General features: G+C 41.6%; 1 protein-coding gene across 1 annotated transcript in view; it reads left to right on the top strand.

Annotated features, from left to right (window-relative positions):
• Nucleotides 1-12,373, top strand: part of LOC140237371 (ubiquitin carboxyl-terminal hydrolase 24-like) — a 53,314-nt gene extending 40,941 nt beyond the window's left edge. The window contains exons 37-51 of the mRNA XM_072317307.1: nucleotides 1,314-1,433; nucleotides 2,587-2,795; nucleotides 3,372-3,514; nucleotides 3,967-4,099; nucleotides 4,529-4,757; nucleotides 5,124-5,227; nucleotides 5,905-6,018; nucleotides 6,535-6,754; nucleotides 7,520-7,612; nucleotides 8,325-8,436; nucleotides 9,030-9,154; nucleotides 9,486-9,599; nucleotides 9,933-10,071; nucleotides 11,061-11,215; nucleotides 11,933-12,373. Coding sequence (XP_072173408.1) covers nucleotides 1,314-1,433; nucleotides 2,587-2,795; nucleotides 3,372-3,514; nucleotides 3,967-4,099; nucleotides 4,529-4,757; nucleotides 5,124-5,227; nucleotides 5,905-6,018; nucleotides 6,535-6,754; nucleotides 7,520-7,612; nucleotides 8,325-8,436; nucleotides 9,030-9,154; nucleotides 9,486-9,599; nucleotides 9,933-10,071; nucleotides 11,061-11,215; nucleotides 11,933-12,295 — 2,373 coding nt within the window. The 3' untranslated portion in view covers nucleotides 12,296-12,373. The remainder of the gene's footprint in view (nucleotides 1-1,313; nucleotides 1,434-2,586; nucleotides 2,796-3,371; nucleotides 3,515-3,966; nucleotides 4,100-4,528; nucleotides 4,758-5,123; nucleotides 5,228-5,904; nucleotides 6,019-6,534; nucleotides 6,755-7,519; nucleotides 7,613-8,324; nucleotides 8,437-9,029; nucleotides 9,155-9,485; nucleotides 9,600-9,932; nucleotides 10,072-11,060; nucleotides 11,216-11,932) is intronic.
• The last annotated feature ends 4,458 nt before the right edge of the window (nucleotides 12,374-16,831 follow it).

The raw sequence follows: 16,831 nt of genomic DNA, 5'->3' as shown, positions 1-16,831 counted from the left end.
CTGGTCTTTTCTTGTGGTCATCTCATGTCAAGATTGTGATATGATTATCTTGTCTTTTTTTTTCTCTTTGAATGCTGTTCTGACCATTTTGACACCAAGATTTACTGCTTTGACTTCGATTGACAAAATGATATTCAAACTCGATATCCAAATTGGTAGTGAACAGAAATTGAAAGTTTGATATGCATGCCATGTGTGGTAGCTTCAGCAAAGAAGCAAAACCCAATGTGCAGTTTCTTTTACTCCTATTAGCAGTAAGAAGTGGAGATCTGTAACTAGAGATTTAATCTACAAATGTCAAAAGACCTGTGTGTCTTGTGTTCTGCATTCACTGAAAAGTGTTAAAATTTGTGTTTTGATCGCTGATGATTTCATCATTCCATCTCTTGTAATGGAAGATTAAAGGGTTGTTTGCTCATGGCATATTGTTATGTGATTGGTAGAGTATTAACCCTAATCAAGCCGGGCTTTTTGGGCTATGCTAAAACCGCCCCCCCCCCCCCCCCCCCCCGAGATCTCGGCCATCAGTGGTGCGATCACAATGAAATTTGGCATGCGTGACACCCACGTCGTAATCTACAAGATTGTGTCATAAAATTTTTTGAAACAGTCAGTTTCTCATTTTGATTAATTAATTATGCAAATTAAGCCCAAGATCATATTTTAGCCTAAATAAAAGCATTGAGAGTCTAATTTTTGGTTTGTGTATCTGTTTAACATATTCAACAATTGTACATCTCAAAAATTTCCAAAAGTCATTTAATTTCTTATGTATTTTATTATTTCATGTATTTTATTATTTTCAGAATTTCTTAAGTATTTCTTTTTTTTACTTTTGTTTTTTCTTTGTTTTTCTTTGTTTTTTATTGAAAATTGTTACCACTTTTCTACCATAATTAGCCTAAAATTAATCAATGGAAGTGATTAATTGCAAGAATAATCAGGTTTTTATGACTTTCATGACAGAGCACTGTTTTCCATAGGAAATGTACACAAAATCACAAAATTGTGCCTGTTTTGGGGTGACATGCCGTTTCAAAAATGGGCGTGGCTTCGAAAAAGTATGTGCGGACGTTGCAAATTTGATGTCAAAAGTTGCGCGAGACTTCAACAAAGAAAGTCATGAAACCTCGCGACGAGGCCTTCTCGCATTACAGAAATATAGCGCGAAACGTCGAGGGGGCAGATTCTGCCCCCCCCCCCCCAGCCCTTTTAGGGTTAAGGGTTGATTGATTCTTGCAAATGTATGAAACAGTGATAAAGGATAAATTTCTTGCACACAATGAGTATCGTCTTGTGATGTGTATTTTCAGAGGAACACCATCAAGCGGACCTGCATCAAGACGCTGCCCCCAGTCCTCGTCATCCAACTCAAGAGATTCGGCTACGACTGGGAGGCGGGCAGGGCCCTGAAGTTTGACGACTATTTCAAGGTGAGAGAGAGAGCTCTGTGTCTGTGTCACTTATCAGTTCTTGCAGGGAGACTGGCTTGCATCCAGCCAATCCTGGTATTTAATCTCTGTAATCTCCCTCTGTGCAGCATATCTAATTCTGGCACAGACAGGAGGCTCACCAATTTAGCATTCTTGTTAAATGCTATACATTCTATTATATTGTCTGTGTCTGTGATGTATTTTTTAAACATTTGTTTATTCTCCTTGACTTCTCCATTTTCAATGTGTGCCATTTTCTCCCGTAGTTGTATCTTATATCTCATTTGTCTTACACGCATCATATTTCACCACTATATGTCCAAATACTGTATATGCCGTATATTTTGTGATGTTTTTGCTGAATGTGCAAGTCAACTGATATTCATGAAATGAAATATGTGCCAATTTATATTCTGCCGTATGAAAAAACAAACAAACAATTTTTATGGTCTCCAAGTTAAGAAATAGCCATCCTAGCCAGTTAACAACTCATGAAATTGTCATACAAGTCTTGACTTGCACATTCCTTATGTTCACAAGATACATGTATATGGCAGATATTGTAGTCTGACCAGCAAGAGCAGCTGTGAGATTCAACAGAGTCTGTAGAAGTATGATTGTCATTGACTAAGACCATTGCTCCCAATACAATTGCATAAGCAAGAGAGATGATTCTTATCAGGTTTTGCACTAAGTTTTTCCACTTTGGCTTTGTGGAGTATGTATAGTTTACCCAGGGTTTGACATAAGTAGTGGCCAGGGGCCACTGAAAATGATGTCAAGCCACCAAACTTCAAAAAATGTTGTCTTTTGGTCCCCCAGTCGGGCAACTAAGATTCAAAAAGGATTGTTATGTTTCCTTTTATTTCAGGCCATTGCATTTCTCTTTCAGGCTGCTAACACTTCAGATCTAAAGATTTTAGTGGCCTGCATGGGCTGCAGGAGAAAAAAAGTTAGTACCAAGCCCTGGTTTACCCTTTTCTTCTCACCATTTTAAATCATGTTTACTCCCTGTACTGTGCTTGCTAATGATATGAACAAACATACCAGTACTTCTGGTGAACATTTGTCAAACTGTTATTGTTATGCTTAACCTCTATGTTAAGTGCCCCACCCTAACCCTCCCCCACTATCTCCTTGTACCTACACCTAGTTCCCCTGGGTTCTAGACATGGAGCCCTACACAGCCAAGAGCATGGCCAGGCTGGAGCAGCAGGCTGAGGAGCCCCAGGGTCCCCACGGCCACCAACGCAGCGTCTCCTCCCAAAGCTCGCCGGACGATCTCTACCATCTGGTGGGTGTGGTGGTGCACAGCGGTCAGGCCAATGCCGGCCACTACTACTCCTTCATCAAGGACAGGAGGTGAGGGGGATCTAAGTTAAAACCTTTTAAAAGAGCTTTTCAGACTATAGTCATGGCAGAGACTTGTAGTCATACGTAATTTTGCCCACTGTCGGGTAAACTTGTGGAGTAATCAGGCAGTGAAACTACAGGTGTATATTATGGAGTGGTTAGGTTGATGGGGATAGAAGACACATGGTCACTGTATTGTAGAATTGAGAACACAAAGAGCACAGCATGTAGATCAATGTATCAGATTGGACTTTGCAGCCAAACAAATATTGAAAGTTTTAGACCTAGATGCTAGACCTTATACAATTTTGAGCCAGAAGGTGTGCTGATGCAGCAGCCATATCGAGTCGTGAAGAAAACCTACAGTGGTTCCCAATTTTTTTAAGGATCACAACTACGTGATAAGAGAGCTTGACAACAGAAGTTTGAAAATATATTTTTTTACAAATCTAACGTAATGAAAATTTAAATGAAATTGAAACTACAGTAGCAGTGTCTTGATTGAATAAGCATTGTACCTGTTGCTAGCATTTGAATTGATGAGTATAACCAACTGTCTGGTCTGACTGCTTGCAATCCCTCCAGTGGGACATCCATCACCAACATCAGCAAGGGCAAGTGGTTCCGCTTCAACGACACCCAGGTGGAGGAGTTCACCATGACTGACACGAGGTTGGAGGAAGAGTGCTTCGGGGGAGCCTTTAGGGTCAGGTCATGTGAGCCTTCAGGTTTGTCTCTTTTCAGTCTCTCTCTCTTCTCATTTTGCATAAACTTCTTCAGGGCCCTGTGGCGTATAGTGTGCTTGAAGTCGAGCTTGAAAATTGGTTTCAAATTAGCTTTGGCTCTCAACCGATCTGAATTGAGCCTTTTATGCTCTTGTTCATCTTGATATTAGATTTCAGATGTAGAATTCTTAACAGGGATAGAACTCAAGGAATTTTTTTGAGGATTGCAAGAGTGGTTTGGAATAATGCTCAAACTTAGTTTCAGCTTTGTGTAGTATAGTACATTAATGTAGAAATCACTGCTATATATGGTATTGATTGATTATTTTGCATGCTTGATGTGAATTACCTCAGCATCATAATGGACAGGTAGAGTTTACCTGTGCTTGGGCTCACAAGGTTTTAATTTTCATATGGTGCCACATGTCATCATAAAATTGTTTTGTGTTCATCAGGATCGTACGGGCCCGAGAATCGGTTACGGACGTGGAGCGGCTACATGCTGTTCTATGAGAGGATGGAGGGGATGAGGACACCCAACCCCATGGTCAGGATATCTCAGAAGGGTTTCCATGGCGACATGCATGGGTGAGTGGTTTATCAGAGGGAGGAAGATGTGTTTGTTGCAGATGAGTTATATAGAGTGGCATAAACTGGTGAGCCAATCAGACTTTACATAGGTCTGGACTGGCATGAAGTTCTGTTTAAACTTCAACTTTCAAGGTTATATCACAGCGCTACTTGAGAAATTTAAGTCTTATTGTGGATTTTAAAAAAAATGATGAGCTGAAACAACAATTAAATTGGCAACATTTTATCCCAGCTGGATTGAATTCCCAAAAGTTGTTTGCTTGTTGATAATGGCAAGAGGTACATACACACAGGAACAGAGCAAACTCAGAATGATAAGAAAAAAAGTCCACTTTCCTTTATGTAGAATATCCTTTGAGAAAATTGTATGTGAAATGAAGAGAAATGAAGGTTGTGAATATTTGCTTCCTCAAATTGGCAATCCAGGAGCATGGAGCAGCTGAGCTCCCCGGAGCTGTCGCCGACGACGGGTGACCGTATGAGCGAGCTGTCCGCCCTGGTGCACAAGGGGGAGAAGCGTGGCTTCTTCATGGACAGCATGCCGGCTGCCATCCAGCGACATATAGCGGATGAAAACCTGCAGTTCCTTCGCAACCGCGCCGTCTACAACGAGGAGTACTTCACCTTCGTCAGAAAGCTTGCCTCGTGCAATTTGGTGAGCAGAGTGTGGCATATATGCAGAGTTCTTTCTAGTGGGTAATATGGGAGAAATACATAAAGCAGAGAAGCAAAACACTATGAACTGAAATGCACTGAAAACTGAATGTTTGCTTTTCCTGTGAAGATATGAAATACAGCTTTCAAGAAGCTTTGGATTTGACATACAATGCTAATCTTTTTCATTTTTTCCCCCATTTTGCATTTTTAGGGGCACTTAAAGCTTCATAAGCAGACAAAATGTTTTTAGGTGTGCGTCACAGTCAAGTGAGACTAGGGAATATGTAATCCTTCCTACAGGTTGCCACCTTTAATTCCTTGTTGGTGACTTCTATGAATTTATTTTTCTTATCTCAACATTCAGCATATGACTTACCACCACGCCTACGTGGATATGTCTGTTCAAAGCATTCAGCTAGCGATGCACTTCCTTCTCAACACATTCTTCAGAACCAAGAAGAAACTCAGGTATGTCGCATGGTTCTCTTACAACTGCAGTGTCTTATGCCCTAGTCTGTGCCCATTCTTGGCTTTGCAGTAGCTGTTAGAATTGCTGTGCAAGAATTAATGAGAGTTTGCAGCAAGTCTTTAATGCATCAGATTTCAAACTTATCACTGTTGAGCAAATAGAAATTATTTCTTCATTTGTTTTGTGACTGCAGTTGTATTTGAAAGAAAAAAAACCCTGACAGTTTTTTTAAGTAGTTCAGTCTATGGTATTGTTCATGCTTCACATTACGTAAGCGTAATATAGTTCTGTGAGCTGATGTTTGTAATATGCTCAACAGACGCATCAGTATCAAATATCATGTGTACTTGCTTCAAATTTATGGAGTTAAATGAATTCAAACTTGGCCCACAAGTCCCATATTTTCAGCCGTGAGGTATCATTTCATGTCTTGTTTTTATTTTTTGTGGCTGTTTTCACGTTGATGCATTTGATGTGACACAGTCTTCTGATCTGGCTGTGCAAAGGATCTAGAAAGTTTCCCTGAATTTCCAGGGAAAAGAGTTTGGGTGTGTCTTTGCTACTTTCTGAAACTCACACAAACCCTTGTAATGGCAAGAATGAAGCAAAGTAATATGTATAGTAGAGGGCACATCCAGGACAGTTAGCCATGCCCATACTGTTGTCATGCCAACAGGTACGACCTCGAGGACTGGAGGGACGTGATAGACCAGCTGGTGAGGGACAGTGCAAAGGCCTGCGAGTGGGCCCTGGAGTTCATGGCCACAGCACAGGGACGGGACTACCTCAGGTGAGTGTGGGATGGGTATGTGGATGGATGGATGGATGGATGGACGGATGGATGGATGGATGGATGGATGGATGGATGGATGGATGGATGGATGGATGGATGGATGGATGGATGGATGAGTAAATGAATGCATGAGTGAATGAATGACTAAATGAATGAGTGAGTAAATGAATGAATTATTGAATAAATGCATAGATTCACGGATGGATAAATGGATAGACAGTGTGGGGAAGAAAAATATTTCCTCTGTAGTACATACACTGAAATCATGCTTGTTGTGACTACATAGTTTGGCTGTCTGCTTATGTAAGCTCATGCCATTGTTGCATGTTTCTTCTTCCTAGTGTATTCTTTCATTTCTCCTGAAATCAAAACTGTGTGACTGTTGGCAAGAGTGGGCACAATTTAAGCGATTAAAATGCCAACAAGACAGTGTATGTCCACATACACATATTTGTGTTCAAGGAATGAGTATTACTTCTCTTTAACTCTTCCCCCATCTACCCAACCATCCAGAGCCTTTCTCCTGGAGTGCCCCAACCAGGAAGTGCGGGTCTCCATGGCGATGCTGGTGAAGAGCATCATGCACGGCCATGTGCAGCGCACCCACAACACCAACCACGCCCACCTGGACACCCTGTTGGAGCACCTGTTGTCCCTCCTGGACAAGGAGGTCCTGGAACACTGCCGGAGCTGCGTGCAGTACTTCTGGCTGCTCAGCATGTACATGGAGCTGGTGAGAACCTGCCACGGCCATTGCATGCTACCAGTACCTGTTTCCCACAGAGCACTGGAATCTGTTTGCCATTGCTTTGTCCTATGCATTGAAATCTTTTTTTTTTCCCTTTGCATTCAACCTACTCTTCCTATGCACCTAAACCTGTTTTCTGTATGCACTAAACCTGTTTTCTCTATGCACTTCAATTTTCCCTTTGCAGTCAACCTGAACTCCGTATACACTGAAACCTGTTTTCCCTTTGCCTTCAACCTGCTCACCCTAAACCTGTTTTCCCCGTTGCATTTAATCTCCTCTCCCGATGCACTTAAACCTATCTTCCCTTTGCTTTCAACCTGCTCTCCCTATGCACTTATAGATGTTTCCCTTTACACCTAATCTGATATACTGTACATATGCACTGAAAGCTGTTTTCCATTTGCATTTAACCTGCTCTCCCTACTCGCTTAAACTTGCAAACTCGATGCACTGAACCTGCTTTACCCAATTCACAAATTCATGGGATTCATTTTATAGGTTGAGTATTGATTCAGAATGTGGTCAGGTTCTTTCAATGAGCTAAGGTTGAATGGGGGACACTTATAGCAAAACTACATATTGTACACTTGGTACAACTTGTAGATACTACTGCCATCTTAGTGTGTGTTTATTCGTTCTCTGGAAGTATATTTAAATTATGTTTTTATTTCCCTTTTGTTTTAATTGTCGAGTCCAGTGTTTCTATATGATAAATGTATGATTCTCCTTCATGTTTGTTTTTAATAGGGTTCTGATACCTGTGAGCACTTGTTCAAGAGGAAGGCCTTCCAGAGACTCATCACATTCCTAATCGGCCCACCGTCAGAGCTCAACGACATGGTAAGGGGGACAAACTACCTGAAAAAGCTCCATAAGGCCCTTTTTTCACTGGCCAAGGCCTTGCCTAGCCCTAACAATTACTGGGGCCTCACGCATTACCCGGCTAAGGGCCTCCACTATAGCCTCGCCGATTTCCCAGAGATAATTTGAGCCCTGCTCCTGTTCTCATTAGGTGTTATGGAAAGTGGGCTAGCCCTATGGATAGCACCACAATTGCAGTGATATAAAGACCAGTGAGAACAGAAATAGAAATAGGATGAACACTCCTGTACATTGTAATGTAGCTGTGGCTGGGTAATGCTAATGCCATTGTAATGGGATTTGCCAAAAGCACAAAAGTTTTAATTGTAGTTCACTATAAATGAGAACGATGATAAAATTTAATTTGTCAGTGTCTTCTTGTGCCTGTATGGAGAGTTCTATCAAGAAAAGTGAGATTTTGGGAGTGACAAGCTTGTTTCATGTTATTCTAATCAAAATAATCTCAAAGCACTATTTGTCCATACCCCCTTGAATTCTGTGTCGAACAATATCTAAAAACAAAAACTTCTTGCCAAGAATTCCATGAGTAAATTAAGCAGGGAAGACCCATTGTTTTCCTCCTAGTGGTCATCTTGTGATGCCACCAGGCTTTGGTCAGTTGCATTCTGCTCTGCCTTAATTGACCATGATTCCCATGATAACCATTTGTTGTGATGCCTTCCCCCTGCAGGACATCCAGACGAGGAGGTGGACGTCGCTACAGACCAGGGAGTTTGGCTTCCTGCACACCATGCTGGCTGCCATGGTGCTCCACTGTAATGTCTCGCCCTTCAGGACTGTGGGTAGGTATGATGATGATGATGGGTGGTGGTGGTGATGATGGTGATGATGATGTTGATGATAATGGTGGTGGTGGTGATGGTGGTGGTGGTGATTGAGGATGCTTGTGATGATGATGGTGTCAGATGATGGTGATGGTGATAGTGATGATGATGATGTTGTTGGTAATGATGGTGATAGATGATGGTGATAATGGTTAGAAATGATTGTGGTGATGATGATGGTCATGAAAATGGTGATGAGGATGATGAGGATGCTGGTGATGATGGTGATTGTGATAATGATGGTGATCATAATGGTGATGATGGTGATGTTGATGGTAATGTTGATGGTAATGGTGATAATGTTGATGGTGTTGGTGCTTATGATGGTGATAGTGATAGTGATGATGCTGGTGATGCTGATGATGTTGATGTTGATTCTGATGATGCTGATGCTGATGATGATGATAGCGATGGTGATGAATACTGATGCTGATGATGCTGATGCTGTTGATAGTGATGATAGTGATGGTTGTGATAACGATGATGATGGTGATGCATGCAAATTTCTGGCATGTAGTGAATGACATAATGCCCCACCTTCTCCTACACAGATCTTGGAGATAGGCCCAAGAGGCGGCCAATCCTCATCCTAGAGAACCTGAACCGCTACTTGCCAGTCCCTGAGGACATGAAGCAAACTCTCTTTGGCCAAGCTGGCCTCAAGTACATCAAGGAGGTAGGCCCAATTATCAGATAAATATACCTGTGGCCAATTCTTGCCATTGTGCGAATCTTGCAAGATTTGAGGGTGGCGTGAAGTGGCACAAAGCCAGAGGGATATCAGTGGGCCTGTCCACTTGACATTCTGACAAATGGATGGACAGCACCAAGCCTTCGTGGTTTGTCCCATATGGGTAAAACATGTCAGCAAAGGGCATCAATGGAGTACCATCTGTCATGGAGGGAGAAGAACAGGTGGATTTATAATCTTACAGTTTGGTATGTTGATTGTTAATGATGCATCATAATCATGATGGGCACCTGTCTTTTTTCCTTTCCTCCTGCAGTCTGTCCTTGCATTCCGTGAGGTTCATTCCAGCACCACGCCAATCCTTGACATGCTGCTTCACTGCAGCTTCTGCAACGAGCGCTTCACACTCAACGTCATGATGATCATTCATGTAAGTGTGAACACAATTTGTCCAAAGTCATTGCTAAAAAAAGCTTCTGCAACGAGCGCTTCACACTCAACGTCATGATGATCATTCATGTAAGTGTGAACACAATTTGTCCAAAGTCAATGCTAATGTGAACATCTGTAATTGTTGAAACCTTGACGTAACTGTGACATCTGGAGGCTTTTAAGCTGTTTGATTTGTGAAGAAGTGAATTGTGACATTTAGAGGCTTTTCAACTATTTGAATTGTGAAGTGAATTGTGGTGCTTTCTTTCTCCCAAAATTGAGTGAATACCAATGTAACAAGCTCTATGATTTGCTGTTTGCCTACGAACAGGGCCAGATCTCGTCAGCACCGGCCAATGAGCTGAAGCATATCTTTGTGCTCTTGCTGGAGCTGCTGCTCCTGGATGACCCGCTGCAGCTAGCCAGGCTCAAGCTGGCCATGGAAGGGAGGAACAACAATGGCCTGTTTGGTGAGTCATCGTACTATCTTGACATTCTTAAAGGGACTGTATCATGGGGAGACTGTATAATGCAAAGGTTGGCAATGGGAATATATTCGGGAATCCCAGTAACACTTCAGAAAACGCTTGCACAACATTCTCTTACAAACAGAAAAAAAAAATTAATTCTGATGGACTTCTTTCAGCCAACCTCCTAGTCCTTGCGTAGGATTCGAATCTTGATATACTTTGGTGCTTATATTTGCTGGTGTTCAGTTCCATTGAGCAGGCCTGTGCAAATCATTGTTTTCAGATGTACCGTGGTAGGCAGCAAGTAAAGATCAGTTCAGTTGGAGAACCATAGTATTTGTTGATTGGTTCCTTTTAATACAACACTTGCCAAGTCCACCGATTCCGCAGGACAAGGTTTTCTGTGACTTGGACCTGCTAACTGTATTGTATTAGGGATGTCTATAGCTCTTTATGATGTGATGATCACGTGATGTCTTTTCTTGTCATCTGGAGTTAGTTGTTTAATATCAAAATTTTTGTAGTTGACTGCTGAATTTGTCAGATATTTTGTCGTCAGTTGATGACATTTTGTACCAGAATAGAATGCAAATGAGGGTTACAGCTGGCAAACATATAAAGTGATAGTCACAAAAATACAAAATTGATCCTATTTCCACCAAGATGAGTAAATATTTCCTCTCTCTGTGAATGCCAAATTTATGCGCAATATTCAAACTGTATATGCGATACTAAGCCAGAGATGCCAGCTGTTACTTTTCTGCTATACTTTGTACCATTTATTACCAAAAACACCGCATGTTTCATCGAAAACTCTACTCTCCCAAAGTGTATTACTACACATGTTTATTGCAGGAAAAAGTAATAATACTTTTTTCCCACCAACTGCTAAGCCTCTTCAGCCCTCAGAATACTGCTATACCATTTACAAGGTTGGCATCCCTGCTATGCTATAACGTGAAATCCTACATACCTTTACAAAATGACAGACATCATCAGGAACTGCACGACGACTGACAGCAGGCGGTCCTACCAGTGCATCAAGTTCCTGGTCCACTTGTCCAACAAGTGCCAAGTGGCCAAGGAGTACCTGACCTCTGTCTACCAGAAGTGGCACTGGGCGGTCAACTGGCTCAAGAAGAAGGTAATGGTCAGACCAGATCTCCCCCCCCCCCCCCTCTCTCTCTCTCTCTTTCTGGTTCCACTGGTTGTGATGTTTATCAGACTTGAATTGCATTAGTCATTTCTTTTTCTTTCTGTATTCTTTTCAAATACTTGAATATGCATGAGAGATTATTTAAGGCAGAATTTGGTGTAAGATAAGGACATGTGTGAGTGGGATCCATTGTTTTTATAGTGTTTTTATGCCTCCGCCACGAAGTGGTGCCGGAGGCATTATGTTTTTGGGTTGTCTGTCCGTCCATCCGTCCTTCCGTCCGTCCTTCCGTCCGTCCTTCCATCCCAAATACATGCTCTCCTATTTATCCAATTAAACCTAGGTCAAGGAAGGTGAGCATTCATCACATTTGTGACAAACTTGTCATTTTAACATTTTGCCAATTTTGTGAAAATGTAATCACACATTGTCCACATGTACTATTTAGACCTATTAGGAGAATCATGCATCATGGCGGAGGCATACCAGTCACCATAGCGACATTTCTAGTTATTTTTTAGATGTCCAGGTGAATCATGACCTTTTGGCTGTCCAGCACATTGCAACGAAATATTGCTTATTATGCTGTAAGATACTTAATGATAAAAGAGGGGGATGTTGTTAAAAAGAGATGCTTCAAGGTTTTCCCCTTAATGGAGTGAGAGTGCTGAAAAAGATGCACATGGTTCATGTGTCCTTATGCAGATGACAGAGCCGTACTGGAACCCGCAGAGCTCCATGTCCAACGAGTCGTCCACCAGCAAGGGCTTCCAGCGCACCATGAGCGCCCAGGACACCCTGGCCGAGGCCACCGCCCTGCTCACTGAACTGACCACCCAGGACGTGGAGGCTGTGCGGGAGGAGGAGGAGGAAGAGGAGGAGGAGGAGGACAGGGATGATACTGGGGAGGGTGAGAATACCACCGAGGGGACCATCACCCCCCAGGTGGAGGTCAATGGGTCATCGGAGGGGTCAGAGGTCAACGACAATGGTCACAAGCGAGTGGACAGCGGCGAGAAGAACAAGCTGATCGAGACCATCACTGGGGTTGATGATGTCGATGGATAAAAATGTGCAATGTCCTCCCCACCCCCCCCCTCTTTTCCCACCCCAGTCAACCCCCAACCCCCACCCCTAGTCCGAATAGTGGAGGTGATGAAAGAAGATGATGATTAGAGTAAGGCATGAATGTGGATGTAGCGTCATATCTTGTTGTGAACAGGTACTGACTAACATAATGTGTGATTTGGGGCGGGAGTATGAGCAGACTCTTTGCCAATCTTTTGCTGAGAATGCGGGGAAAGTGTGGAGTCTCTGCAGAGTCAGTAGCTTTCTGATTGAAATACTTAGGAGGAAGCTTTTAATCAGGTGGATGTAGAATGCATTATTCAGGGGCTGCTGGTGATTTTGAAATAGAGAGAGAAAGAGAGAACATACTAGAGTGGCTTCGTATTGTTTGGAACAGAAACCAGCCATCTTGTCATCACACACTGATTGTGGTCACAACTTTCGTAGACAGTGATCACTGTGTCACACATACTACGAATGTCCATTGTCTGTGTCCATCCTTCTTGGACAAAGTACAGGTGGCCATTGGACATGAATGTGCGAAGTGTGCCGGCCATAGATAAATGAGATACACCAGTGAGAAGTGGGCCATTCTGAAATAAATAGTCAAATGGCATGTATGTTTGCCCATTACTGTGAACTCTTCCTTCAAGACAGGGGGAATGTTAAAACTTTGTGAGACAAAAGATAGCAAAAAACTTAATGTTCTCTTCATGAACTGGATGGAAATCGGCCCTAGTACTGATATTTTCATGTATGTATTTTGTCTGACACGGTCACAAATCAGTAAGTCTTATGTAGCAGATTTGTATCTGGAGCTAGTGATTGAAAGGGACTAGAGGGGGTAAAAAATGTAAAGCCTGTAAATTATTTGAAATCATACAGCTACTAAAACTGCTGGGAAACTACTAGAGAACAGTTTGAAAGTGTTGTTGGTCCGTAGGTCAATTTTCCCAGTCTCATTTTAAGTCACATTTTTCACGTTCAGAGTATATAGGCTATCTAAGGTTGTTATGAGAAAGAGTATCTTTGCTATTTTTTTTTCCTATACAAATGTGACAGGCATCTTGCAGTCAGGAAAAAAAAAACAATAAAAAAGTAAGATATGTCATGTGTTAGATAAGAAATCTGTTTTTTTATATATCTTATATTCCATTCCATTCAGTTTAAGAATTTAATAACATTAATGCTGGTAATATTTCGGCTGATGTGCTGGAGAATTAACAAGGAAAGCGTGGGCTTGATAGAAGTAAAGAATTAGAAAAACATGTAAGTGAAAAAGAGAGCAACATAATTATATGCTTTAAATACCATGGTATCCATCATATGGGACATTCAACCTATGTTAGGAATACCTTATCACAGTTTGATGCTAAACTTGCATAATGTCTTTGAATGAAGATTTTTACCAGTATAGGCACTTGGCACTGGGGCTGCATTTACGCCAGAGTCCATCTTGGGATTTCCTATCTTAGTGTGGTGTTGTGGCACCAGCTGAGCCAGTCGATTCTACAGGCAAAGTCTTTACCTCTCGCATTGGGCAAGGGATTCCTTTGCAGACGCAAATCAACTTATCTGAAACCCAAGTTCTTGGATATAAAGTGATAGTTCGTGTTGCCCTGGGTTACGCCATGCCATAAGTCTGCTGCCGTAGAGAACCAGTGTTTTAGAGTGGATGGTGCTCAGTCATCCTTTTCTGGTTTTGGAGGATACATTCTGAATGATGGTACTGTATCTTCAGTGGTCATTAATTACCAGTGGCATTACCGTCTTGAGTCTTGGAGAGTTACTTCAAATTATTAGCCTCTGGAAGTCATTGCAATGTATGATCTCAGTGGAATGAAGTCTAAACTTACAGGAATAGATTGACGTGCACAAAGATGTCTCATATTTTTGCAGTTGCCAATAATGAAAAGATGAACAGTGATCTCACAGCAACGCAGTGCTGAGGCATGGGCTGGCTTTGAGATGGAAAGTAGGCTATTTTTATAAACGAGTTCTGAGTATTGTCATGTTGAGATGTGATCATTGTACCCATAGACACTGTGACTACACAGCGATTGCAGACTGAGCTATTGCATGTATAGTATACTGTATTACAAGTGATTTTGGCATTTGTACTATGAGAATCAGAGAGCAATACGACACAAGCCAGGCTGTCCCGAACAGCACACATCACTGTCATCCCGTGATTCAGGTAATTTTCCTATCGAGTTTGGACCTCTTTTCATGAGGAGAAACAAAAAAAAATTACTTTGTATTCACCAGCACATATGAAGGTGCAGTGCCCTGTGTACAGAACAATTATAGATGATTGCCTTTTTATACCACCTTTGACTGGAATTGGATATCAGGACTGCATGTTGTTGTTGTTGTTTAATCTCATGAAATATATTGAGAAAATCCAATATCAGTGTGTGCACCTGGTCAAGCCCCTTTCCCCCCTTTGCAATATTGCACAGTTGTGGTGCGTCGTGTGCAGGTCACTATGATGGGTGATTCACATTGCAGAATCTATGAAAATTTGTGCCCAGCAAAGAGTATTCGTACCGATAAAGGAAATATTTTTTAAAAGATATACCTGATATACATGTATATCATGCGGCTCCAAGCGTCATTAAGAGCTGGGATTGCATTAATGTGCGGAATTAAAACAACTATTAAATAGAAAGTGGTCATTGCTGCCATGTTTTGTCTGAAATGACTGCCCTTTCTCGTTATTCATGTTGCACCGGTTGTGGATGCTTTGCATTATGCTGGCAGCTTCATATGCTTATTTGAGGAGAACGTGAAGTTTGTCTGTTTTTGTCAAATTAGTTTATAGGGAGGGCATCATTTTGTGTGCATCTCCATATGGCGAGGATGTTTAGTCCCTTACCTAAGTTTTGATGGTATCGCGTTGGTGTGACACGATCTTCTGAGGTGTCATTTTAAACTGGTATTACAAGACTTCAGTAGGGAGTTATTCCGTGAAACGATGGGTGCTTATCCTGCCATATGTCACTATCTTAATTCATAAAGCAGGCCAGCATATGCCCAGACTTCAGAGATTTGACCTGAGTATTTGTAATTCATATCTCTGTGTTGCATTATATGTTGTGATGCAGACTTACATACCCTTGTGAACCAACTTTTTAATTCCTGTTTTTTTCCATGGATAGCTCTGTTTTGTCATGATGAGATAAGTTTGTTTAAAATAGGAAGATAGTTCATATCTCTTTTTCTGCTGGTCTGAAAACCCCAATGCTATCGTTGTTCACGGATTAGGCATCTGCTGTTGCATGGAAGTTTCATGCCATGTGCATCAGGCGTGCATTGTTTGAAAGGTGAAATTGCTTTGTCTGTCTTCAATTTGGAATTGTGTTTGAAATGCAGACTGTACAAGGGAAGCCACAATTAACATTAGTCAGCTCCTAGCCCTGTATCATAAGAATGAGTGCAGGTTTAACACTAAATGGGGAAAGTAGAGCTATGAAACCGTGTTATGGTAAGCGTAGAAGCATGAGCAATATTATATTACTATGTGACACAGTGTGCCCCTCTGCAGCATGCTTGACAATGCCGAATGAACAAAGTAGAAAGAAGGGAAGGATGAAGTGGAGCACTGGGTCCCATTTAAAAAAACTTGTATCAGTAACAACTGCCACATTTCTATGACAAATTTGCTCTGAGCCAATCAGAGTAGCTTGTAACACCTATTGTAACTTGTTATTGATAACAAGTTTTGTGAAATGGGGCCCACTTGCTCTTTCGCCAAGCTGTAGCTATACATTGCCCTACCAATGTAATAATGATAAAGCTTTCTTGTGTATATCTTGAGACAGGGCATTCTTTTTACATCACATGGAACATCAGGGTCTCAAAAAACAAACAAATGCAACAAACAAACAAACAAATAGACCAAACTCCAACATAACAAAGATGGAATACTAAGAGAATATGAACTTATGACATATATTGATGCATGCATATTTTTGTCTCAAGTGTCTGGCAGTTTGTCTTGTCGGTTTTCTCATACCAGTGAGTTTCTCGTATCAGTATTCCCAAGGAAAGATTGTTTGATGGTACTTTGTGGTATAATCACATTTCTGCGTTGCCCTGTGAGTACAAACGTTCATGTTTGACATACATTCCGACGTCCGAAGAATAGATCGCGGAGCTGCATGGTAGGTTTGCGGAGAGCAATCACGGAACTAATCATGCATGACTGAAGGGGTGACAACAGACCTACAAGAAATAAAAACTTCTAGAGACATTGACAAATGTTTTAAAGTGGCTGCCTCTTCCAGTGTCATTCATCCGATTTCTGCACTCACATACTACCAGAAAAATCAATAAAAATGATAATAAAGATTTGCGATGATGCACAGGCTTTGACATAATGTAAGGAGCAATAACTGTCTGTTTGCCAGGAGAGTTGTGGAGTATGTATCAGAGTGATTCGTGTGTAGTGCCTTTAAAGTTACGAAGAGAGTCATCACGTGCAAGCGAGTAATACCATTCAAACATTCGTGTCGAGAAATGGCAATATTTTCA

Source organism: Diadema setosum, chromosome 13 (genome assembly GCF_964275005.1).
Source record: "Diadema setosum chromosome 13, eeDiaSeto1, whole genome shotgun sequence".
Lineage (NCBI taxonomy): Eukaryota > Metazoa > Echinodermata > Echinoidea > Diadematoida > Diadematidae > Diadema > Diadema setosum.
The sequence above is the reverse complement of the archived record's forward strand: the minus strand, read 5'-3'. Positions and strand labels throughout refer to the sequence as shown.